This window comes from Falco punctatus (genome assembly GCF_963210335.1).
Source record: "Falco punctatus genome assembly, chromosome: 1".
NCBI lineage: Eukaryota > Metazoa > Chordata > Aves > Falconiformes > Falconidae > Falco > Falco punctatus.
In genome coordinates, this window is record NC_137580.1 from 103,864,063 (window position 1) to 103,890,469 (window position 26,407).

Sequence of the window (26,407 nt, forward strand, 5' to 3'; positions counted from 1 at the left end):
GAGCTATCCCCAGCACAGCAGGCAAGAAATCACAGAAAGCTGTTTTTAAATAGCGTTCGACTTGTAACTTACCTCTTGCTTGTGGGATTTCTCCTGCTGGTGAATCCCGTTAGCAGAACCAGAATTTCCAACAGTCTGCAATGGAGAACGGACAATACTTACTGAAGAGGGACACAGAGCCTAGTGGTTTTGCCTACAAGTGCTGAAATCTGCCAAGACTGCAGTCTCCTTCCCTAGCAGCCCACTCCACACAAGGAAAGGAGAATGCAGAAATCCCACCCCGCTTCTGGCAAGAAGCTTCCTGCCCTCTGTGCCCTGGCCCAAACCCCACATGCCAGATTGTGTCTTTCCCAGCTATAAAATATCCCCCAAGTTTCTTATGGACACAGACCTGCTCTTCACTTCTGACTCTTAAATCCCAATAAACAAGCCCTCAGCCAGGGGCAGCGTTAGCTGCAAAACACAGCACAGTGCACATCCCAGCAAGGAAAAGGACATTTGCCATTCCTCATTTCCCATCTCTGGGGATAAGTCTGGCAGCCAGGATAGGCGGTTCTATCTTTAGAAAACATAAGAACTTTTAAACATTTATAATGTTTCTTTAGCAGGGATAACACGGAGCCCTTCAGATTCAAAATGACAGTACAACCAGCACAAGCAGAAGAAACCTGCAGCCTAAAGTCACAGCGTGCCAGATGTCAGTTGCTTGGGTCTTGGTAATCAGATTTTGGCGAGTTGCAGATGACAGCAAAACCAGACATTATGGGGAGACAAGACTGCAAGGTTTAAACCCCATCATCAGAGAAGTCCCAGCTACCCAGCTTCCATTCTTACCATCACCAGAAAGGTGCATCACCAACCCTAGTACAGAGGTTTAGTCTGGGCAGGAAAGACAGGCAGAGATTCAGACAGAGCTCTGCTTTGAGAGCCTGAACTGTTTGCCAGGTAGCGGTACCTGCGCGGACGGCAAGAGTGCTCCTGTAGTGACTCACCTTTGGGTCTGCACCCACTACCACAGGTGATTCAGGCCTTGCACAAGGCAACATATCCTACCCTGGCCGCAGCACATCCAATCTGTGCACTAAGCAGCTACCAGATACCAGGAATTAGGTTTGAAATTTGGTCTCAGTACGTGGTCATTATAACAAACAAAGTGGTGCTATTCGCTTGAAATTAAAATAAAAACGCTCCTGGAGCAATCGCTACAAATTTTCCAGCAAAAGGCTTGAGTGCCAAAACCCTTGTCATTTCTGGTAAAGCTGCAGGATCAGGGTCTCCCAAGACATGGAGAAGGCAAAGATCCTCTTCCTCTATTACAGGACAAATACTTTGCAGCTGCAGGCATGGAAACAGCATGGCAGCAATTACTCGACAATGAGATGAAGACACAGTGCCATTATGCTCCCCCAGCTCCTGCACCTCCTTGTTTAACAGCAGGGCCAGCCATGCACATCAAGGACTGCAGAGTGTGGTGGCTGACGAAGCCGGGGAAGGGAAAGCAGCAGCAGCTTGTGGTAATTAGAGATTTCCTTCCTGAGCATTCTGCAAAGTGAAGGCTTTACAGACAAAGGGAGAGAGATGCCAAGGCAGATCCCTGGGCAACAGCTGCTGCTCTCAGAGAGGAGATGGGGGGTCAGAAGGTAGTGCAGAATGGGTTACAGTGGAAATGCGGCTTGTAGGGAAGAATCATCGATTCCCTAACTATCGCACCAGAATGTCTTTGGGCCAGCAGTGTCCTTTGGCTCAGCCCGAAAGCCCCTAGTTAACAACTCCCTTTCACGAGGGGAAGGAACAACAGACATCATACCACAACTAGGGAGCTTTGATCCAGACTTCCTTGTAACTAGGCACTTTAGCAATCTGACATCAATAGAAGTTTGAAGCCTGGCTTCCTGCAATAATCCTCTGTCTCTTAGTACCATGGTTTGTCGTTGAAGGCATAATGCTATCTTGTCGTATCTCTAAGATTTCTTAAGCATGAAGGTATCAAAGTAATACCAGGGACAGATTAGCTGACCTCATATGATCCATTCCGACTCACTTTATATAAGATTAGTTATTTTCTACAGTTGGGGAAGGAATAATCACCACCTGCACCACCTCTGGAGACAGGAATGCGAAGGGGAAGATTTCCTGTTCTCAAGGGACTTAGCATTAAAGCAAACAGAGTAACTTTCCCCACCCCTCCCATAGCTTCCAACAGATGAGGTTGTCATAATGCGTTTTCATTTGACACGCAGCAATTACAGCAGAAGCTAAAGTCACTCTGGAGGTACTGACAGGATTATAGCACATCTTGGACTGCCACAAACTTGTCATCATGACTACAGCTGTCCTGCCTGGAGCTGGCAGACGGCTGCTGCCGCTGCACTGCGGGATACAAAAAGACTTGTCTGCAACATACAGATGCTCAGCTGAGCGAGCAGAGCTTTCAAGGCTGCAGTTTTTACCACGCACCCTCCTCTATACTGCCTCCTGCAAGTACTGCTGCAATGCAAACAGCCATTCGGTGTACCTGCAGACTGTGCAGAAGACAGCGTCATGGGAGGAGAAGACTTGATACCCCCCAGATTATCTACCACAACATATCTACACCTGCATCAGGGAAAGCAAGCTCTCTGCCCGTTCTCCGTGTCTAGTGGCTTGTTCTGTACTATCCTAAGGTCTCTGCTTGACTCTGAATGGTAGCTCGTTACTGCAAGAGAAAGATGTTTTTCAGCTAAGAATTTAAATGAGCAAGTATGAGAGGAGCACTGGTGCACCCGGGCTCTGAAAGCCATGACCTGGTTGCAGACACGAGAGGCAACACAAGCTAGAAAGGCAATAAAGGACACGAAGCACAAAGCTTGGCGCAAGGGGCAGGGCACTTCACAGGAGGAATCAGTCCTCCTGTGATACCTCTGTAGACACCACAGAGATGGAAAAAACAAAATGTGGAGGGTCAAGTTATTTGTAGCCTTCAATTTCACAAAGAAGATACAAGGCAAACAACAGAAGCAGTTTTGCTTTTGTCAGAAGAAACAAAGCGAGAGCAAAGGAAGTTGGGAAGAGAAGACAATAACTGGAATAGGAACAATCATGGTCCACCAGCAAACCCAGATCAGATACCAGCTCCTGGAGACATCTCTGTAAGAGAAAGGGAAAACGTTTTCCCAGGGTCACCTCCAAAGTTTCTGCTTATAGACTGCAAGGAAATAAACCTTTTGAAGAACAGGGATGGCAGAAACCCTCAACTTTCATATTATAAAGGGCTTGTACCACAAGGATACGTGGCTACACATCATTGTACACGTAAAGAACAGTTGTTCACACTGCAACCTTCCCCAAGACACCACATTTAGCCACCATTCTTGCAAAGCACAGAAGGATCTGTAATTACCAACTAGCATGGCTTTTCTTAGTTTAAAGCTCCATTTGACAGAACAAAGTCTTGCCAGGCTGTTTCTAGCAGAAAGGAAGGGAGCCAGCTGACTGCATCACCTCCCAACAGCACAGGGCAAGATCGGAGGAGATTGCTCAAGACAGTTGACCACTGAGGGCTGAGTGACCCAAGAAGTAACTGCTGATGCTGTACCTGTGTTTTCTCAGAAGACAGCCTCATTGCTTCCATGAGCTTTTCCATCTGGTGGCCCTGCTCCAGCGCATTGCGCAGCACATCCTCCGTGCTGACGAGCCGATGCTGCAGCCGGATCACTTCTGACTCTGATGAGGGATCAATCAGGGAATATCGCCGCTGATCCGTAACTGATTTTTCCTTGTCCTTATGCAGCAAAGGGAAAATAGAAGCATGTTAGATTAAAACCGGTAACTACAGAAACTAAGCAGAAATCCACAGTAACTCATGTAACTGTGTTTTGATTTCAACAGTAGATGGGGTCAGAGCACAACTCTGAAGGCAATCGTATCAAGTACAGCCAGCAGCAGCTCCAATTTGTTCCCAGCAGAGCTCAAATAAATTATTCACATTTCAACCACTGGAGGACACCGAAGTACACAGGAATTAGAGGACATTGCTAATTCCTAGATGAGAGAATGTGTAAACCAATGTGGGGTAGCTGGCTGACCTTCAGTTTCTCCCACTAATTTTAGCCCTATTTAGCCATGGATCTAAAAGCTGTGGGAACAGAAAAACATTGGACAAGGACACCTGGACATTTTTGCAAGACAGGCCACAGCTCACAGGTGCCGTCAAGAAAGTTCCCATCAGATGCTCAGCAGCCCAAAAGAAAGCATGAAGACTTGGAGCAAGAGTGAAGGGCTAGGCCCTCCCACGAGCAGCTCAGAGCCCTCCAACCCACAGCCAGGAGGTGTTTTAGTGCCCTCACCAGCACAACCAGCTTCTCTCGAAGCCCCTTGATGTCATCTTTGAGCTTCTGTTCTTTCATCCGCCACTCAGCTTTGTGCACTTCCCGGCTAAGGTCCCGCTCTGGCCCAGGCGAGTGCCGGTTGGCCTCCAGTAGCAATGCCCTCAATTCATTCAGGCTCCTGGAAAAAGCAGCGTGAAAAGGTGAAGACATTTCCAGAGCCCACACACCACTGGACTCCTGCTGTGCTCCCTCCCACCTTTGCTACAGATCCAAAGAAAGGCCAGCGAGCAAACCTGACCCAACTCCCACCAGTTTGGGGCCTTCAGACCTCCTGCCCTCCCCACTGTGCCAGCTTTAAGGAGCCTGGGACCTGCACAGGGCACCGTATTTCACAGCAGAGCAGCAGCCAGCTTGGCTAGCTTGTCAATGACTTCATTCAGCACCTACATAGCACCGAGCTGTCTTGTAGCTCCTGGCAAGCAGTGAAAGGGCAGTCCCTTTGATAATTCACAGCCCAATTTTAACCAAATGCCCACATGAGTATCTCTAAAGAACGGGAAAGCTGGGGGCTGGACTTCAACAATTCACCCTCTAGATTTCTTTTGGTGGTAAGTTACAGCACCCTGAATGAACAGACACAGAGTCCCCTGCCTCCAGCTCCGTCCTTCAGACTGACCTTTCCTTCTTGAGTAGCTCCTGGCTAATCAGGACCAGTTGCCCTGAAGCATCGTGTGTTTTCTTGCTCAAGGCTTCCAGTTCACCTTCCAGCCTCTTCTTTTCTTTTAACACCAAATCAGCCTTCTTTTCTGCCATTTTGCATTTATTTTCCAAAGCTACGAGAGGCAGAGGATACAGGGGGGAAGAAAGGTCACTTAGTCCTTTACTTACATTTCTGCTTTTTGCCTTTTCGCCGTTCCCACTCCTAACAGAACAGACCTGGTTAGCTCTGAATCTAGCCCTGTTTAAGGGGAGCTCTCTGAAACAACATGCCCATCTCAATTTACTTCTGCCTCTTTCAGCTTTTGACATTCAATGAGTCCAAATATTCCTAGGGTACAAATATCTTCTGCAGTGTTTGTGTTCAACTCCTGAAAAGAGACTGAAACCCCTGAATGAATTTTTACCAACAATATCCATTAAAAGACAGGCAGTGTCACGTTTTACACCAGACCATTTCAGCACCTGGGCCCTTGTTCACCACCAGTACAGAGGACGAGCAGGGAAACACCTGGTTCCTACCAGCATTGGATTAGGGAAACTTACCACTTACTTGGGCCCTTAGAGTTTCAGTCTGGGACACCAGTGATGACACCTCTTTGTCTCTTTTACTCAGCTTGTCTTGGAGGTCTGTGGGAGAACGAAAAGACAAGAAAAAGATGAGAAGCTCGGAAAATGTTTTGTGCAAGTCAGGAAGGTATAGAGTGTATGGCACAGGTCAGGGTGTGACAGGGGCATGGTGGTGGCACCCCACAATGGCAGAGAAACAGCAGGAGATAGATAGTGGGTGTTTCTCACTGCACCTCCCCACCATCCAGGCATTAGGAGGCAGGATATGCAGCTGGGAAGCCATATCAGCCAGGCTTCAGAAAGCAGCCGCAAGGAAGCAGTGGGTGAAAAAGACAGAATAAAATGTTAATAAAAAACATAGAAAGGAACTTTCAGCATGATTAGTGAGGTAGGTGTTGATCTCTTTTCCCAGGTAACAAGTAATAGGACAAAAGGAAATGGCCTCAAGTTGCACTAGGGAAGCTTTAGACTGGATATCAGGAAAAATTTCATCTGATAACTGAATTGCCTGATAACTGAAAGGGTTATCAAGCACTGGAACAGGCTGCCCAAGGAAATGGTTAAGCCACCATCCTTGGAGGTATTAAAAGAAATGTAAGGTGGTGCTTAGGGACCTGCTTTAGTGGTGGACTTTGTAGTCTTAGGTTAATACTTGGACTCAATGATCTTAAAGGTCTTTTCTAACCTAAATGATCCTACGATTCTATTTCTTTGTGTTACCTCCTACACTGGGAGGCAGAGACAGTTTTTAAAAACATTTTCTGGAACTGATGTGTTTCCACACTCAGAGCTGTAGATGTGAAGTATGATGCTTTTGTGGCTCAAGTCCAAACTGTTGGGTTTAGTACATCTACATATGGCTTATTCAGTGTGGAAACAACACACACATGGACTGAGTGGTCATTTTAAGAGCAGTGGTTGCTGAACCTAGTTACTCTGCCCTCACTAGGCAAGAATACCTGCCAATCAGCATACAATTTGGTATAGCATATATGTAATCTTGTATCTGTGAAGACAGTGACGAGGCCAACTGACATTGCCTAGCTAGCATTGAGGAAAGATAGAAATGGACAAAACACTTATGTCTGGATCCACAAACAGCTGGACGGACACTCAAAGTAAACAAAATTTCTATTAACTGAAGTTTAAGCCAGTAAAATCCCCAGTAACCTCCGTTTAGTTTGCTGCATCCTCAGCTGGACTTTAACAAGGGCTTTGCAGAGAACAGACTCCTCAGAAGCAAATAACTGAGAAAAAGATATGCTGTCATAAGCCAAATGCCAATTGAAAAGAGAAGTGACAAGTTAGTTCTTTAGAAATCACCTTTGTGATCTACACTGATAATGTTTTCTGCTAAAAAACACCCCAACCCTAAGGAAAAATGAAGAAATATGACCCTCCTGGGAATGAGCAAGGGAAGATGTCATCTGGAAGCACCTTGGGTGTCTTGCAACAGCCCCAAATCTTTCACAGACCCCAAAAGCACATGCCACGCACAGCAATGCGGTAGGACATTGCCCCTAACAGAGACTACCTGGGCCATCCAGCTCCAGCCTTGCCAGCTCTGCTGTTGCTCAGCCCAGGGGTTACTGCTCACCCTCTTTGTCAAGAAGGCTGAGTGCAGTTCAATCCCAAAGCTACTTTACACAAACTTCCTGAGTGCACAAATTTTATGCTTTGTTAAAAGGATGGATTTGATTTATAGTAAGCTTAATTAATAAAAGTAACCCCCATTATTTTAAGCCATTAATATCTACCATTAGCAGTCCTCTCCTATGAACAAATTACATTTAATGTCTGGATTTCACCTGCTGTAAAAACCAGTGATGGGATGGAATTGTGCCCATCTCCCCAGACCTGGCTCCAACCTGCACCATCTACATGGGGACAGTGTGTAACACAGGTGAAAACATCCACCCTTGCATATGCTCAGCCACATTAGAAGATGAAAAAAACCCCAGACAACAAATGCCAACCAGCAAAATCTGAAAGTTTCCTAAGCCCCTTCCACACAGCCATTGCTGCAAGAGCAGAAAGTCAGAGAAAGGGAAGGCACCCAAGTCACTAGAACAGGGTGTTCCACGAAAAAAACCAAGAAAATTCCATACCTTCCATAGTCTGCTTCATCTTTATCTTTTCTTCTGAAATATCATTAGTTTCAATCATCTGAAATAAATGTAAAATATGAGATGTAAACCAGCCCTTTACCCAAAGATTCAAAGCAAAGTTAACAACCACAAAAGCCCATCCAAACCAGAAGTGTATCCAGTACTCTGGTTACCACGTTTTACGTCCTTCCTGAGAAGGAAACAAAAGCTTTTGAGGAGTCACTTCTACAGCTGGGTACTGCTGAAAGCTAACTGGTACCATCGGAGAGCGCCTGCACACAACAGGCACTGAGCACAACGGTGAGATTCACTCTGGAGGGAAAAGAGATCAGGTTTTCCTGGGAAGCCCTTGTCCCGGCTTTCACACGCTCTGAGTTTGCACACAGATGGAAAAGCTGCTCTAATAATCATGGCAAACACTCAGGGGCAAAGGCTCTTCAGCATTCAGCTTGAGACCTATCACTCAACAAGTTCCTCACCTTCTGAAAATCTGTGTCCAAAGTTATAGAACCAGGAATAAAACATTGATAAAAGAATATTTATAAGAGAATGAATATATTAATACAAATATTAACAAGTAAATGCTGGTCCATATAGAGGATTCTGCCTTTTTCCCATTCTGTCTATACCGCAACAGAGACCACCGAGCTCACGGCCAAGCTTTCCAGTGCAGAGGCCACAATTCAGCCCTTCAGTGGGACCTCAGCACATGCCCCAGGGTCAGGCAGCTGCTGCTGAAAGCCCCACAGTCAGTCCCCAAGAGCTTCAGTGGCCCGCAGGATTCGTCTAACAGAAGCAGGAGCACACCCAAAGGGGAAATACACTGCCTGATATACTTCTGGTGCGGGAAAAAAACCCCCACTATTTAACTGCTTTTTGGAAGCACAGTTGTGGTTCTCACTTTAAAGGTCTAGGCAAGACTGTCACAAGACACATCTGTTTAAAATACTTGGATAGTCAATACTGCAGTCACATTAAATTAGCTAAGACATTTAAAAATAGAATTTGCACTGTGATATTCAAAGGCTTTCACCCATGCATTTCTTCCCACATTCTCCTGATTTTAATTGACACATAGTTAAAATAATTATTTCAAGACTCCCTAATTCTAATCCAACGTCAATATCCCCCAAAGGCTTCTCATTTAATCTAAAGGGCTCTGGAAAAGCCTCCAGCTTCTTCTTTTACAATCATTCCTGTTTGAGTATTTGCTATAACATGTGACATATTGTAATAACAACCTCCTTTTCCCAGGGTCCTGGGTACTTATTGTTCACAACTGTCTTTACCAGATGAAACCTGTTGGAGCAACCCCTGAAACACCATTAAAGCTGTAGGTTCCTCCTTCAGCTCTTTCCTCTCCTGTCCAGTTCAGTGTGCCTTTTTGCAGGCAGGAAGCTCTGATTTGACCAAAAGTAATTCATGGGCTTAACTGCGCTGCCTAGAGGTGCAACTGGTCTCCATGGGGCTGTTCACCTGGGCAAATGAAACATAGGCATTACATTCACTTCATTGACACCTCAGCCTAGAACGGTGACTACGTTGCCAGCAATAGATTTCAAATGAGCATTCTTAAAGTGTGCACATTTCATGGCTTATTTTCATTTTCTGCACCCCCACAAGGACAACTTGTAAGCTGGGGTTTTGCTCATTGCTCATGCAAAATCCATACACAAATAGGGGTTCAGCCTAGAGCCATGAGTAGCCATCTCACTCTAGTGCAAAGCCAGCCACATGACCCTGTGCCATGCACAAAGGCAGGATGGCATCCTGCTGCAAACAGTAAAAATAATGAGGATAACTTAAAAAGACAACGGCTGCAGAAAACAGACCTCTTCATATTATTACTGCTTTTATTCTGTTCTTCCCTGGGAGGCTCAGGACTAGTATGTAATCAGGCATTTTGTTTCCCCAGCCTGGTGCCACCCTGATCTGTGCCAGCAGCTCTTCCACTATAATCCTCAGAGTCAACATATCTCTGTCTCCCCCGTACATGCCGTGAAGCCTCCCCACTGCCTCTGCTGCATTGCTGGCACACACTGCCCACCCAACGCCACGAGCTCAGCCCCTGAGGCTCTCAAACCACGCTCCACGTGCTGAGCAAGCTATGTGCTCCATCTCAGCATGTGCAATGACTCTTCTTCCACTCTGCCCTCCACCCACCCCTAAAGGCCCTTGCTCAGTAACACACTAAGGCTGCTGCAGCTCCTTGGAGGACAAGAGCTCTATTGTAGAACGATGCTTTTTCAGCTATGAATGCTGCTTGCTCAGGATGAGAGCCCAGCCCTGACAAACCATGATAGCCCTATTCTGCTGCCACCGCACTCATGTGCCTTCAAGCCCAGATGGGGCCCACTTGCTTCTCCTGACTCATTTCTTCTAATTGTGCCACTGTACTGACTTTCAAAAGTGGGAAGACAGCATGGAGATGCCGTGCAGAAAAAGCACTATCAATGGGAGGTAAAAACATCCAGATACTCTGAGGCATAAAAGTCTCAGAAAACTGAACAAGGCAGCAGCTGAGGGCTACTCCAAGAACGTGTTACTAACAGCGATGATAAACAAGCAAAATGACCCAGAAGTCATACGTTTGCATGCTGAGAAGGATGCAGGGCCTCCATGGACTGTAGCTTGTTCTCTAAGACAAGCACTTTTTCCTGCAGTCTGTGGATCTCCTGTTTGCTCTGGGCTTCTGTTTTCTGTAATGTTTCATAGTCCAACATCTTCTTCTCAGCCAAAGAAATCTGCTCTTTCAAGAAAGCTATTGCTTGTGTCTGATCTTTATATTCACCATGAAGTTTCTCCAGTTCATGCACCCTCAGCTCAGCATCTCGACACTTGTCCTTCACATCCTGCAGCTCAAGAAGGTGCTGATTGCTTTTTGTTTCCAGTTGCATTTTCCAGTTGCTGTTGCTTTTTTCCACTTCATCCACAGCCTCCTGCAACTTCAGTTTCAGACTCTCTTTCTCCTTTATATGAACAGCCGTCTCAATGTCATGCTTTGCTTTCAGGTTTTCCAACTCAAGTTGGTGCTCCATCTTTATACTCTCCACCACTGCCTTGAGTTCCACGATCTCCTTGTGCTGAGTGTCAGGGCCTGTGTTCAGTGTGGCTTTCAGGTCCTCCAGAGACTTCTGGTGGTCAGAAGCTAACGTGTCCAACTTGGACTTCCAGTTGTCCATGAGCCCCATGTTCTCATTAGTGGCTTGCTGAACTTTATGCTTTAGGTCAACAATTTCCTGTGAGTACTTCTCATTGACGGATTTCAGCTTCTCCATCTCCTGCTGGTACTTCTTTAATGTCTTCTCATACTTCTCCTTTAGCTGGCTGCTCTCCTTCTGATGCTCCTTGTTGGCAGACAGCAGCTGATCTCGTAGCCGAAGAGCTTCTGACTGCAAGCCAAGGTTATGTTCTGGGGTCTCCGCTTGGTGAGAACTCCTGAGGCACTGCCGAAGCTCATCCACCTCACTGCGCCGGAGGCTCAGCTCCTCCTCCAGCTGCAGGATTCTGGACTTCTCTGCTACCGTCGTTAACTGCAACATGACAGAGAAGACAAAGTCAGTTCCCACCTCTCATCCTTGCATCCTTCCTTTTAGAAAGTGTGCTCCAGTGGAAGTAAATCCAAAGTACATTAGTCAGAGTTCAAATAAACAGGAAAATAATACCCAGCACCCTCCAATCTGAGTACAGTTTTGCACCAGGGTAACCATCACCGGTCACTCTAACAGTTATGTCTTTGTGCCAATTGCAATTTGTTTTTTCTCATATGAACCTCTCATATTCCACAGAAAAACACACGTCTTTGAAACAACCCTGGAAATTCGCTAGAGAGCAACAGGAGTTTATGAAAAAATAATGTCCTGAAAGGGCATTACATTTCCAGCCTAGGCATCTTGCCAGATGATGCACAGAGGAAATGTGACTGCACATGCAGGAATATCACAAGCATTGAAACCAGCATCAAGCATATCGTGTTTCCTTTATTGCTCAGCAATCCTCAGCCTACAGACCTCTCTTCCGCATTGTAATTTGTTTACCCTGGTGTAAAAAGGAAAAGAGATTTTTACACATGAGTACTTGTTAGATTTTATTAGTAAAGTGAAAATAAGGTAGAAGGCTAGAGGATGCAAGACAATAAATCTGGCCACGGTTAACATTGAGCATAAGGGCTATGGATCAATGTCTTACAATCTGAATGCAACCTAACAGGGCTGAACAACCTGCTCGTCACAGGGAGTTCAGGGTACTGCAGCTATGGATGGAGAAGAAGAGATCTGACTAGATGAATCAGAAAAAAAGCAGAAGACACAAGGAAACCAAGCCAAAACACAAGCGATCAATTCCATTTCACTTCAATTGCCATTTTCCCCACTAATCGTCAGCCCAGGAGGCTGGGTGATTTTTATTTTAGATGGGCACAGGGGCATTCAAATCATTTAGCCCTTTTGGAGAACCTCACCTTTGTGTTTTCTACAGCTCTAAAATCCATTGGTGAGAAATAAGCTCACTGTAGCAAGTTTGCCCCTTCCCACACCACACCAGGATGAAAAAGCCCTTTCCACATCTGGCTGCTTTTAGGATCGGGTGTGCTGTTCACCTGGGCAGCCTGTCCTGTTGCAGGCATGGCCAAGGATCAGAGCTGGTCCACCTGCCCTCACCAGTATCTTCTGTTTCAGGTGGCAGCTCCCACAGCTGGAGGGGGGACAAAGGGAATGCTGATTGCAATGTTATTTCCCATTACAGCCTGGGGAAGCCTCAAGGCAGGATGAATTGTGCAGAGTGCAGATATTATTCTAGCATGTTAATTGAAAAATGAATTGTGAAGAGCTCATGTGTCAAATGGTGGCATGGGGCAGAGAAGCAAACTCAATCTGAGAAACAAGTCCCCACACATGAAGCAAAGCTAGAAATTATATCGTACTACTATTTCCAGGAGAGAGAGCAAACAAAAACCAAACAAAACATCAGGGAAGCTTAAAACCAAGCCAAAATCAATTAACCCACAAGACCCAAAAGAAAAAAACCCCAAAGCAAGGCATCATGAGCATCAACGCAGGGGGCAAGCGCGCTGTTCTGCAGGCAGGGCAAGTAGGGGTCGATTACCCTGGTGTCCTCTAATTCTCTGAGGAGTTTTTCAGCCTGTGCCTTCTCAAACAGCAGGCTCTGCTCGAGCTCCCGTATTCGGGCATGCTCCAACTGCGTCTGAGTCTGGTCACACATAGGGAAAAAACAGAACAGCGGAGATGGGAAAAGGGGGGTGGGAGAGAGAGAGAGAGAAAGAGAGGGAAAGAGAAGGCTGCAACATCATCTTCCGTGTACAAGACAAGGAAAGGCAGTTCACAACAGGAGGAGAATAAAGATCGAAACAAGCAGGAAAAATCCAACCAAACAGAAAATGGTCACTGCGGGATTTTACATGGTACTCATAGCGGCTATTCACAAGAAAATTGAACCTGTGATGGGAAAACGTCCGTCTGCATTAGAAAGCTGCTTCAGTGTTTCCCTGCATCAAGACTATACAGAGGGCTTTTCCTAAAAAGCAAAGCTCCCACCACTGCAGACCACCAGCACAAGACCTTTGCACCACATGAGAAAATGCAAAGATCTTGCAATGATTCTCTGCATCTCTCCTCAAGAAGAATCACGAGTTAGACTGAAAAGAGTTCGAAGTTCCCATCTTCTTTTTGCTCCAGAGACAGCTTGAACCCTGCACTAAGCAGGGGGGAGGGGAAAGCAGGTCATGCCGTACATAGCACGTTGCTAAAACCCAAAATACACTGCACAAAGCAAATCAGAGAAATTTAGATACCAAACCTGTTACGTAAATCAGCGCTTTAGGTTTGAATCAGGCTGCTATAAACTTCAAAGTGATTTTTGCACACTAAAACTCTAACAGCCTTGCACACAAGAAAACAGAACCACCGTTTTATATTTGCTTTTGTTTGTTTTTTTTTAGACAGATGGTTAAACTATGCACAAGGGAAGCATTGACTCAGGGCATTGCTTCAGTGCCCATCACTTTTAAAGCAGAAATACCATATAGCTGCACTCAGTGGCAAACCTCAGGACTCCACAACAACCACTGTAATATCATGTAAAATTTCCCATAAATAATAAAAGAGGAGAGGAGACATGGGAAAATGCATGCAGACTCTGGCCTTCACATTTTTTTAGCTTACAAAACCAACATTTTCCTTGGAATTAGACCTCCTAGAAAACAAACAAATCTGATCAGAACCATTTTTTGCTACCCCCATTTTCTGCCCTTCATTTCCCACGTAATTAATTGCCTCCCCCTCCTTTTACTGGAACCAGTTTTATGGATTTTCTGCCCTTTCCTACAATAAAGGAAGTTTTGGTTAGTTATGTACAAGCAATGGAAACTGAAGTTTGTAAAAATCCATGTTTTCTCTTATGACTTAAAGACATCATTATACATAAATTCGTAGATGGTCATGGTCTCAACTGCCAGATATATTCAGACAGCTCCATATTTTACATTGTCTATTTGAGCCCTGAAGGGGGAAAAACCCCAAACATTATTGAGACCTCCAGATAATACTACTTAAGTGCAAAATTTGGCTGAACGCATCCTAATAAAAAAAAAAAACAAACAAAAAAAACCCAAAAAAAGAGACATTTGATGTTATGCCGAGTGGCTTCTCCTGCTCTCTGCAAAGCTCAAAGATCCACATCTCAGGATGGAGGTCCAGGCTTGATTTTATTTACAGGAATAATTATTTTATTGATACCAGTGAATTTGCCCTCAATCTACACTAGTTCAAAATCCCCATATGAAACTTCAGAAAAACAAACTTTTGTTATTACCTTAATTGGTGGCAGTATGTCAGATACTGGTTACCTGAAGATAATGACCTACTACAAAACTAACCTCTGAATCTCCCCAAGGGACTCTCTCAAGACTCCTGACTCCCAGCCAAGCTATCTCAATTCCACCTGATATTCCTGCTCAGTATCTACCCATCTTGCTATTTTCCAAGTCTGTAAAAACACATGAAAATAGAGGAGAAAAACAATCAGGGAAGAAAGTTAGATCAACTGTTTTACAGTCCTTGGATTCACATCAAGTCTTGTATTGTTTCTTTCTTTCTGCAGATTGGTTTGCCTAGCCAGTATGATTCAGAGCCTCAAATCCAAAGTTTTCCTGCACTTTGAAGTTCATATCTGAATTTCAGACTTAATTCTAGCTATTAGCCTTAAATTACTATTCACAAATTACAGACTGACTTCTCACTGGTGTTCAAGGCATGATGCAGGTTCCAGGAGATAAGATTGAGGTAGTTCCTTGAAGAGGTTAGTATTTCCTATAAACCACTGTCTTCTACCATAAAAAGCCTTTCTTAAAAGGTTTGGTTTTCCTGCAATTGCTTTCACCTTCCACAGCACCGTAACACAGAGGTGTTGGGCTCATGGGGAACATCCCAGTTCTCTGGACCGTAGAAAACCAAGCTGCTCTATGACACTTCCCTGAGAAGTTATTTGTTCTCCTGTACAGACAAACGTGGAAGTAAGGACAGGACCCTGGCAGCCTGCAAGAAGCTTAGCCACATCCCCATTGCAAAGCAATTCCTTCCCAGCCCAAACGAAACCCAAATCTATCCTCAGTTTGGGACCTGCAGTCACAGGAGCTTACAATCTTGCTAAAATGTGGTGGCTTGCTTTTTTTTTTTTTTTTTGAGTATATCTGAACTGCTAGCTAGCCCTGGTCCTATTACCTTTATTACACAGCCAGGCTTAAACATTTAAAGCTTACACAAGGATAACTTACTGCTCTCGGGGCAAATGATGGATGGATCAGTCGCTCTTCTTTAAAGCACTGGGAGAAACCTACCATCTAAGCTCAGGAATCAACAGAAACCTTGATTTTGCACGCACACAGTAGGCAGAAACTGTACTTGCTGTCTTTTAGCAAACATCTGCTATCAGTGCATTGCTGATCTACACCCTGTCAAACACATTACTCTGCTTCAGCTTCTGGATAAAGAGAAGAGGGTTATGCCAAGAGGGTCAAACCCATAGCAATGTACTCCATTGCCTGTTTTTCCCATTTTCCTGGGCTTTTATTGATATGACTGACAGTGAAGCACAGAGGCAGGTCCCTTGACATTTCTGGCCTAGCACTCTAGCTAAAGATAAGGGAAAGTCCCTTGATTTATATGCGTAGAGCAGAGCCTTGCTTTTGCATAAATATTTTCTTTTCTTTTTTTCCCCCTACAGAAAAGCCTCCCACTCGAGGGCAAGCTCTCAACACTACTTCAGCTAGCACAATGTTCACTGCAACAGCATTGCTCCGAGCAGCAGCCCTCCCAAATGGATGGGTATCCCAGTGTCAAACTCCACACTCGCAGGTAGATGACACCACACAAGGATATCGCAGGTCTAACAATATGTGGCATTTTGGCTGGAGCAGAACCGCATCTGACCGGGAGATCGTGCGTGCCCATTAGCTGCTAATAGCAGGACACTGCAGGGACAGTGACTGAGCAGTCAGTTCATTTCTACAGTCGAAAAACATACGCTGAAATGCATTTGGATACAGTCAGACTTTTAAACATGGCTTGGCAACTCATGATGACTTTAAAAGCCAGGCTGGCTGCATGTGATTAATTCTAGGCAGCTCCTAACATTATTAGTCATTGGGCAACATACCAAAGAACAATCTTCACAGCTTATACCATGGTGTTTCACAGCAGTCCAAAGCCATCAATAAAGATAAAGTATTGTTGAGAGTTGAGCAAAAGGTGGCAGAAATTACTTGAGTGAGACCCCACATGCAGTTTTCAGGTTCTGACTCCACATTTTGGTAAGTGTTAGGAATTACCTCCAGATCTCCCTTTGTAATAGATTCTTCCTCCACACGGAACTGCAAGTCCTCCACTTTCCTGTGGAAGGGAAAAGACACAAAGATCAGCATCCTATTTTTAAGCAGCCATTATACATGGGCCTCCCCTGCACAAGTGAAGTCTGAGAGGAGACTGATACAGACACCCTTTGACTACAAACACCTCAGCAGAAGCTAAACAGCAGGACAGTTAATAAGCAAGCCTTCCACATAGCAAACGTTTGCCTTCTTGCACGCTACATGCTCACAACGTGTTGTTTCTGAAGCACCACCTCTCAGCCAGCACAGCTACTGTTCACTGACACTGGGATCATGAAAACGTTGAAAGCCACAACCAGGTTTCACTGATTTACTTAGACCTTGTTATCCCGCAGCCGAGCACTGGGCAATTCCTGTGCCAAATGCACAGGGTCCATACAAAATATTCCAAGGGGTTCAGAGCCGAGGGTAGGCAACGCTTAATGTTTCCACAACATGGAAATGGTGAGCTACCCTGGCAGAAAAGCATTCACCAGAGATTGTACAGGGCAGCATGCGAAAATGCACATAAAACCACAAGCATAAATGCAGACATGCCTAGAACTCTTTTGCAAAGTCTGAAGAGAAAATCCAGTGAAAATACAAAATAATTCAATTTTCTGTTAAACTCAGTTCTCTTCATTCTCCTTATTAATTCTAAAAAAGTCAATAATGAGGATGTTGAGCTGGTAGCCAGATGTCAGGACCCTGATTCTGTTACAGATAAAAATAGCTGTGAGTGTACATATCTAACTTCATAAACAAGCTTCTTTGTCTAAACCTCCTCTAATTAGAGGAGGCATCTGTTGATATTTAGAAAAGTAACTCAGCTGTCTTGTGTTAAAGAGCCTCCTGGAGCTGGGAAAGTGAGCTGTCTGCTAGGAGAATGGAGAGACTTATGCACAAAAGAACAATTCGTCCTCAGGAGGGGCATCACTCAATTGAAATCAGCGCTGTTTTCAGTTACTTAATACACAGAAATGTCTTTCTATTCCCACTGAAGAGTTTAATTATATATATTTGGAGCAACTGGACTCCAAGAATGACAAATTCATCTTCACTCTTATCCAGAGAGGAAATGTATGCATCATTATATATACATGGATGGGGCCTCTGGGATGTGGGGAGATGATGAATCACACACTACAGTAAGGCTGAGTCCAGGTTGACTTCCCTTCCTCAGAAGAAATGCCCTTAAGATCACAAAGAGAGGGGAAAGAAGTGGTCTTTCGGAAGGCCAGGTTGTACAAAAGGTTAGGGGTTTAGGATGGCCCAACCTGCACAGTTCCGTTTATTATCCAGTACCGTTATTTTATACTGCATCCTTAGTACTCTTATTTTATACTGCAAGGCTTTGTCACTGTCCACACTCTTGCCACGAGTTAATCCCACCTTTACTGAGTAATTCCATTTTACACAGTGACACAGCTGAGTTTGGTCAGGATATCAGATCTTAGAGTAACTGATATTACTGGAGCCCTTTGCTCCTTCAGGCAAATAATGCTGCTTCTCCTCCTTTGTGTTGGGAACTGAACAACAGGGAAGATGGCTGAAAACCCTCAATAACTTCACTGCCCAACAGGACAGCAAGATTATTTGGTCTTCTGCTGGCAGCGGTAGATCAGCTGTTGGCCACCACTGTATTGTCAGCGCAACATTCACCATGGTCAAATGCTTTTGGACATGCAAACACCTGTCAAATATTTATGAAGGTCATCATAGAAGTGCCAGCCCTTAAGAGTCCTTATCAGGGATAGAAGCTGATGGTGCTTTTTTTTTCCTCCCCCTTCTTCTTAATAAGTGCTACATGCATTTAGCAGGAAAGCATGTCAAATCACAAAACTCCTTTTGGCAAAAAACAGAGCTGCCCCTGTCCCAAGTATAAGTATGAGCTGCCCTGACTGGCTGTTTGTTTTCTGCTTTTCAATTGCATTGCAACAGTGGGGCAGGTTCAGCTGAGCATATTCAAAAAAACTGAGGCTGGTCATGTCACAAAAATTAGCTCACTGCAACCCCACTGAATGATACAGCATCAAATCTCCTCCAAGACCTGTAAAGACACAGGAATGTACAAGACTAATTGGAAATACTTCACTGTTCAGTTGTGATTAGCAACAGTTTGTCAGCAAAGAGGGACAGTCACAGCAGTGGATGCCCAACCCCAGACAAGAGACATATCGGATGTGCAACTGCAGCAAAACTGTTGTAGACTTCCCACTCCCTGAAATGGTGCACCCCCTCCTTACATGCAGGCAGACAACAGTGGCCCAGAGAGTGAAACACAACATATTTGAGGTACTGGAAGGCATCCAAAGATGACTTTCTTCTAAGATCCAATGAACGATGTTCTTGAGTAAGAGTCTCATCTCCCCCATTACTTCACCTCCTCCACACCCATCCAATTCCTGCTTTACCTCTTCTCCTCTTCCAGCTGGTTCAACAGCTCAATCTTCTCCTTCTGCATCCCATCGACCAGGGCTCGTGCTCGCTGGAGGTTTCCTTCTGCCTCTGCGACGTACTGCAGCAAAAAAAAGAGCCCAAGCCACAAAAGTTAACAATGCTTGAAGTACAGAGTTGTTTAAAAAAGGATCAGAAGAAGGGAACAGGAGGTTCTGGTGATCCGTTTCAGAGGATGCTATGGTAAGAAGGCGGATTTTTCAAAGAGCCCAGTATATACGTATCAAAAAGAAAAAAATTATTCCATCTCCAGCAGCTAAATTTGATCCATGCTTCAGTGCCTGACTTGAACCCTTTGGAGAATCCAGCTCTGATTAAGACCTTCAAGTCTGAACAGTTTTGAAAATCTGGTCTGAAATTACCAGGTGCAATTAACAATTACCAGCAAGAGAGACATCCCAGACTCGCATTCATTCATTCGTTACTGGTAATTACTGGAAAATACTATACAGAAGGAAGATGGCAAATCAACTGCAAGCTGACAATATCTCCTGCATTTCTGACAGGCTGGTATGGCCCACCACACAAAGATATACAGTGCCATCCCTGCTCCCTAGTAGCTGATTGGGCTTTATAAACATGAGCAAGGAATTCAGGGCAACAGCAGTCATTGAAGAGCCACATACTGACAAACAGCACAAACAACTCAAATGCTTGTGCAAAACAACACCCAATATGATCAGCCTGTTTCCTTACAGACCTCTTTACTTTATTGATGTGAGAAAAACATCCTCTCTGGCAGGAAAGCAGTGACACATGAACTGAGCTGATGTTCTCAGCAGCGTCTGACAGCATCAGAAAACCACTGCAATGCAGTCACAGCCAAGGCCAGACTGGGTGGCTAGAGGGAACAAGTTTGCCCTCCACTTGCATTGCAGCGTTCAAATGTATTGATCCACCAGACACAAACTATGTATTGTCTTTTTTCTGGCACAGCCCTTTTTCTGCTCCTGGCAGAGGGAGCACATGTAACACTAGCAGGAGTGGAGAAAGAGCCCAGGTTTCACATATAGGAAGCCACAGAGGGGTAACATCATGACCTGAAACTTTCAGAGGATGCCAGATACCCGAGTGCTAGCAATAAAGCCACATCATCTCCTACCTGCTCGTGTTGGGCTTTCATGATGGCAATCTCTTTCTCCACCTCACAGATGTGGCTAGTGGCTTTAGCAACCTCAGCCCGTTCCAGGTCACGCTCTGCAAGTAGCTGCTCAATGTGCTGCTGCTTCTCCTTCAGTGCCTCCTGGAGAGCTGTGGTGCCAGAGATTTTTCGGGCATATCGAGAAGAGGTCTCTGTCAGCTGGAAAAAGAGTTAAAAGACAGACAAGGGTAAAGCTGTGTCCTTTCTAGTCTAGAAAGGCTTGAAGTCTCCTGTTAACTCTGGAATAAAGCTCATTACTGATCATTTATTAGGCTGTACAAAGCTGCAGTTCCAGCTCTGGACCCTACAGGTGAGGTTAAAAAGTCTGCAAAACATCTGGACACTGTTCACAAGCTCAATAGCTCTTCTACACTCCAATGAAAGACCATTTCCCAAAGGACAGGATGTGGGGTGGGAAGTAGGTCAGGAAAGATTATCATGTGCCTTCTTAAATATATTTTATTAATGACCTGCACCAGTGCAGTCCCAAACAGTCAACTCAGCTGGAAGGACTGATCTCAACTGGAGACTTGTTTGGGCTACTTGGATGCACTCCCAGTAATGGATACTGCACCCTCATCCCCAGCCAAGATGACTGCAGGTGCTATGCAGCACACACTACGGCAGTCAGAGCTTTTAGTAATATTGCTGCCTGCGCTGGTGCCTGCCTTCTTGAGTACCTGCCAAACAAGGCATGTGATCCAGGACAGTGTCACCCCTCCACAGTAAGACGCAGACATTGTAGGGGCTTTTGCATAGCTGTCCACTACAGCAGCACACTGCTACACAACCACGTGGGGCAAGAAGCAATGGCATTTTTCTGCAGCAATCTTATAAAACCTGCTCTTGACAGCAGAGCTGAGATTTATCCCATTGCAAATAACAGTTCAGGCTCTTTTAACAGTCAAAATTGCTCCATGCCTGTTGCGACTCATGTCCACGAAGGAAGTCCTGTTTGTAAGATGGGTAAGTGTCCCAAATCACTCCCCTCATCTCATTAACTGTGAAGGAGCAGCTGCCCCAGTGCAGCTGCTGAAACAAAATCCCAACCTTCCCACTTTGTAGAGCCAGGTCACAGAAGAAGTCGGTCGAGGCTACACAGTCTGTAGAAAGAGCCACTTACCAGCCCGCTGCGGCTGGGCCTGCCCCCAACAGATGATGCCACTGAGCTGACAGAGCTGATGGAGGAGCTGCTGGGGCTGTGGGTTAAGGCAGACACTCCCATGGCCATTCGTTTGCTCTTCTTTGCCTTGGCGGGGCTGGTTGACGGGAATCCAATCCGGATCACCTTGTGGATGGGAGCAAAGAGGCCAAACTTGGGAGGACATTGAAAATACCTGTAACGCAGGAGATGCACAGTCAGAAGCGGCAGAGAATCCATCTCACAGAAGCCTCACCGAATGGCATTGCTAAGCAACACGCAGCCCCAGCCCTCAGCTCATCTCTTGGTGCTTCGCCGTGGCGCACAGGAAACAATGTAGTGGTTGGATTATTCACCTTTCCTGCCATTTACAGCAGCGGCGATCTCAGTGTTTTCATTTGTGGTGCTTAAGCAGGGAAACCCAAGACAGTTGCCATGCGCTAGTTGCTGCACACTTTGATGAGATGCCAGGGAAGACCCATCTGGTAGCCTGGATAACACAAAGATCCCAGCACATAAACACAGGGAGAGCACATGCACTCCTTCCTTATAAATAAACCTTTCCAACCAGCCAGCCTTCCCAAAACCTGTGTGTTCTCTAACCTGCTTTGCAAGAAAGTCACGTAGTAAAGCGCACTGAATAAAAAGATCTGAATCACACAGCTCTGTATAAATGTTCTAACAGGGTAAAAATCTTTCCTTCCGAAACAGAAGGGGAAAATGGCAGCTCCTAACTTTGAAACTAAAAATATCATTATAGCAAACTTCAGTGTGTGTGCCATCTCCTCTAGGTGGCAGAGAAACTGGTTCCCAAACTTAGAAAGAAGCAAGCATAAAACAGGGAGAATCAGATAATTACAGTGCAAGCTCTCTTCCACAATCGCAGTGAGCCTGATGATTATGTCTCTCTGGAGCCCTCTTTCAGGATACAAATGAACCAAAACCCTGTGTCAAACCTTGGAAAACTCTTCAGAGCTTGGGTTGACTGGCTAAAGCCAGGGTTTATCTGTTGCTCGCCAGCTGCACTGCAGCAAGTGAAACCAGCTCGCCTCCAGCCTTCGCATTCCCTTGTTTCAAGGCAGTAGCTAATGCAGAAAACTGTCACCTTTAAGAGTTCTTCCTCATGGGCTTTGTAGCAAGGCTAGGATTAAACACTGGGCCATATAATAGTCTGTCCTATGTTAACATAAAAAACAGGTTCTAATGAATAAATGACACAAATCCAGCTTTGCCAGCACAAGTCCTCTCTCTCCAGATGTGTGCAGCTGCTTCCCCAGCTCCCTTTTATTTTTAAGTGCTGGCAGCCACATGGTTGTATCACAGGCAGACCTCTGTGTGCTTGAGAGGCCAGAAAACAGCCTGATCTCTGGCCAGATGAGAAAGTGATTCATTTGCAAACATCTGCTCAAGCCCAATCTTTTGTACAACAATCTTTTAAAAAAAACCCAACCCTCTGCAACCCAAAACCACTTAGCCCCTTCTGCTTGCCACCAACACAGGCCCTTGGGTTTGGAAAACCAGCCATACCCCGCAGGCTGACCTTGCTGCAAAACAGGGACCCAAGGAAGCAAACCCAGACTGACCTCTTGCAAACCAGCCAAAGCTGTACTCAGCACCCTATTCTCAAACTGCAGTAGGCACAGGCAGACCAACAGCATGGCACAGCCCCTTCCACAGGCCTATCTGGTCTAAGCACTGACTGGTACTTGAGGCCACACAACAATGCCAAAGTCCCTCAACAGCCCCCCGACAGCTCTAAGCAAGTCCAAACTTGCATCACTATGTTGGCTCATTTTCTTTTAGTCCAGACTGGAAGTGGTTGCAATTAACTTTTATAGTTCAGAAGCAGGAATTGTGTCCAGAACACTTGGCAAGAAAAAAAAATAAAAACAGTCTGCTTGAAAACCAAGAGGTGCTCTCACTGAGTGCTAAGGAGCTCTATACTCACATTACAGAAAAGAAACAGGAAGAAAAGTGATGTTGTGATGGCAATGCAAGCTGCAGGTGGGAAACAGCACAGAAAATTTTGAAATAGATTAAAAAAAAAAAAAAAAAAAAAAAAGACTTCAGTGCCAAAGCCTGACCTGTTTCAGCCTGTGTGAAAGCAAAGGTATGAGCAGTTTAGTGGGCAAAGACTCTCATAGCAGCAGAGGCTGAGAAGGAGGAACAGTAAAATAAGCAGGTAAAGGTTAATATACTAGAGATAAGTAAAGTGGAACTTGCTTGGCTTTGTGGATAAAAAACCAAAAAACTCGTCACCAGCACCTCTCTAGTTTCCCATGCAGACAGGAAAGCAGATGCAGCAAACCTCAAGAGTCTCAGCAGCACCTGTGTGATATATGGAGAGGGGCTCACTGCAGTGATATCCTGTCTTCTCGGGCACTGCTACTGAACCACAGCCCGCAGGCAGCCTCCACCAGAGAGCCACAAGCTGCTTGAAAAAACCCTGACCATTCAGCCTTCCCTTAACACACATCCAGACCTGGAGCCCCTTCCTGAACCTGCAGGAAAATCAGAGTGACCCTCCACACATTTCAGCCAACTCACCACCACCTCAAGTCGAGTTGCCCATGGCAGCAAAGATGGTGACGGTGTCCTTTGCTCACTCATTTGCCCACACGCTGCCTCTCCTCTTTCCACCAGCTTCCACTGCCTCAGAGTCAGCTCAAGGATGCTCACTAGATGGCAACAACCACCAAAGCAGAGACACTCCAGAGTCCTGGAAGGTCTCTACCAGGCTGGTTCCAGCAGGAGAAGCTCAGGGCAGTATCAAGAAACCCCTGTGGCTGTGGCCATGGGCATGGCAAACCTGGGGAAGCCTGAGGGGTGTCTGCATGCACCACCAAGGGTGTTGCGTTTACTACGTTGGCTTCTCCTCCAAAACACTGCTGTCGAAATCGGCATGTGCTATAAGAAAGTCAGAAGGTTGGATGAAGACTCAAAGGATGCGCAGGGACACAAGTACCACTACTGTATCTGCTACTATCCATTGCTGCTAGAAGATCTGCAAAATCAGCCTGGATACAAGGGACAGGGATGCCTTACAGATGTCCCTCAATCTCCCCTGTTTAATCCAAACCTCTTAATCCACTCCTGCTCCCCGATCCCCACTGTGGAGCTCAATTTTTGCTTCTCTTGATAAAGTGTGAAACAAAGCAGAAGCCTTGCAGACAGGGCACATACCGTAACAACCTCAGCCAAAACATAGCAGTTTCAGAAGGTAGATGACTTCCAAAAAGCTGGATTTTCAAAACACAGCAAACAAGGTGTGAGGATGAGAGGCAGAGAGAGCACCCTTACACTCACATCTGCCTTCCATACCTTCCACGTGCACAGACACACATAATAATTTCTGAGCACCCTAAAGATTAAGCTTGAAGAGATAATATGTAGTGCATGATAAAGAGAGCAGGGACTTGGATTCACTCCATGACTTATTCTCTACCACCGCAGTTCTTTACTTTTGAGAATAGGCTGGAATTCAGCCATCTGCTGCCAATCATTTACTGCTTTCTTGTCCTGACATTGAACAAGGCAGCATTTCTCTTATTTTAAATGAAAACACATGGCTGCTGGAAAAAAACAAGGCTGACCCAATACAAGAACCTTTTATTTCAGAACCCGAGATCTAGCAAAGGGAGGAACTCTCAGGTTCTCAGTTTCAAAGTTAAATCTTGCCTCTAATGCAAGATTCCCTTAAGAAGCTCCAAGAAATCAACAGTACTTCCCACTAAAGGACCTTGTGAAGGACAAGGAATCCATTCTGCCTGTATGTGAAGCAGGGTCAAAGTGCTGCTGTGTAACTCAGATTTGAACATCCCCAAGCTCAAGATCTGAGGCTGGCGGCCATTCCCTTACTTAACTTCCATGTGAACAGAAACAGCTTCCCAGCAAGCCTGCGACATGTCCCTGCCTAGCTTTATAGATACAAACAAGGGCTTGTTTGTTTTTTTTTTAACTCGTTTTTTTGGGGGAGGGTTGTTTTTTTTTAAAAAGAAAATGGTGGAGGTGTCTATGGAATCAGAGGTGATAAGATCAATCAGCAGGCTGCTGTCACACTACAGAATTAGTACAAGGACAGACAATGACCACCAATTGTTGTTTCAGATCTCTGGAAATCTGTCCCCAGAAAGAACAAAACAAATAACATTAAGCTGGGGGCAGGGGGTGGTGGTAAAGAGAGTCAAATCTTTGTCTTCCATAGTTCTGAGAGGGTGAAATACAGATATAGTGCAAGAAGAAATTTTATGAATGGAATGTGTGGTAAAAAGCAGAGAATATAATCACAGAATCAATTTCTAGCAAAATCTAAATCCCACTGAAAGCTCCCTTCTCTCCCTACTCTCTCCTGTTTCCTGAAGTTACTCAGGTTGCTTCTTCACAGACATTATCTGATCCTGCTTTAAAATGCTTCAGTGATGAAGTTTCTATTGATCTTCCTGCAAAGTCTAAAAGCCTACAAGACTCAAAACTGGACTCTTCCTCCCAACACGCAACACCCAGCCAAACACAGCCCTAACTCTTCCTCCCAGGTCCAAATGGCACGTGGCCCCAGCCACCCTCGGAGGTGTGTAGGACCCTACGTGCCCCAGGCAGGGTTTGAGAGCGCACAGTACCTTGTACCAGCAACTGCTCCATCATTCTTCCCTAGGGGTTCATCCAGCTCCACACCACACCACTCTCCTTTGGCAAAATCCGTCTCTCCCACGTAGCGCACAACTCCTGTCTTTGTCCCACCAACCTGTTGGGAGATAAAATACCGAGGGTTAGAGATGGCAGCACTGGCACTGCCACGAGGGGACTGAAGCTGGGACAGTTATGGAGAGAGGAGGGGGCGGGGGGAAAGACAGCAGTATTTTCTGCTTCAGAACTAATGAAACCAGAACAGAAAGTTTTCATATTAAGTTCTCCTAGCACTAAAGATCTCTCTCCAATAACTACAAGCAGGTTGACAAGCTCACACTTTTGGAGCTGCCTGCCTAGAAGATGTATTTGTCAGAACAAATATAATGAAAAAGTATTTCAAGGCGTCAACTAATCGCACAAAGTTACTTGTGAGGCTATGAAGGAGTTTAAGCCCTCCAA

At 45.4% G+C, this 26,407-nt stretch overlaps 1 protein-coding gene across 6 annotated transcripts in view; it reads right to left on the bottom strand.

Annotated features, from left to right (window-relative positions):
* The window catches only part of CLIP2 (CAP-Gly domain containing linker protein 2), a 96,977-nt gene that overhangs the window by 4,811 nt on the left and 65,759 nt on the right, over positions 1 to 26,407 (bottom strand). For 3 of the 6 annotated variants that reach the window (XM_080364951.1, XM_080364952.1, XM_080364953.1), the window contains 12 exons: positions 25,939 to 26,063; positions 21,305 to 21,518; positions 20,143 to 20,340; positions 18,998 to 19,101; positions 16,545 to 16,605; positions 10,291 to 11,235; positions 7,703 to 7,760; positions 5,571 to 5,654; positions 4,984 to 5,140; positions 4,326 to 4,485; positions 3,575 to 3,760; positions 142 to 3,126 (listed from right to left, as the gene is read on the bottom strand). In XM_080364951.1, coding sequence (XP_080221077.1) covers positions 2,947 to 3,126; positions 3,575 to 3,760; positions 4,326 to 4,485; positions 4,984 to 5,140; positions 5,571 to 5,654; positions 7,703 to 7,760; positions 10,291 to 11,235; positions 16,545 to 16,605; positions 18,998 to 19,101; positions 20,143 to 20,340; positions 21,305 to 21,518; positions 25,939 to 26,063 — 2,472 coding nt within the window. In that variant the 3' untranslated portion in view covers positions 142 to 2,946. The other 3 variants (XM_080364955.1, XM_080364954.1, XR_013923660.1) reach the window with 3 other exon arrangements.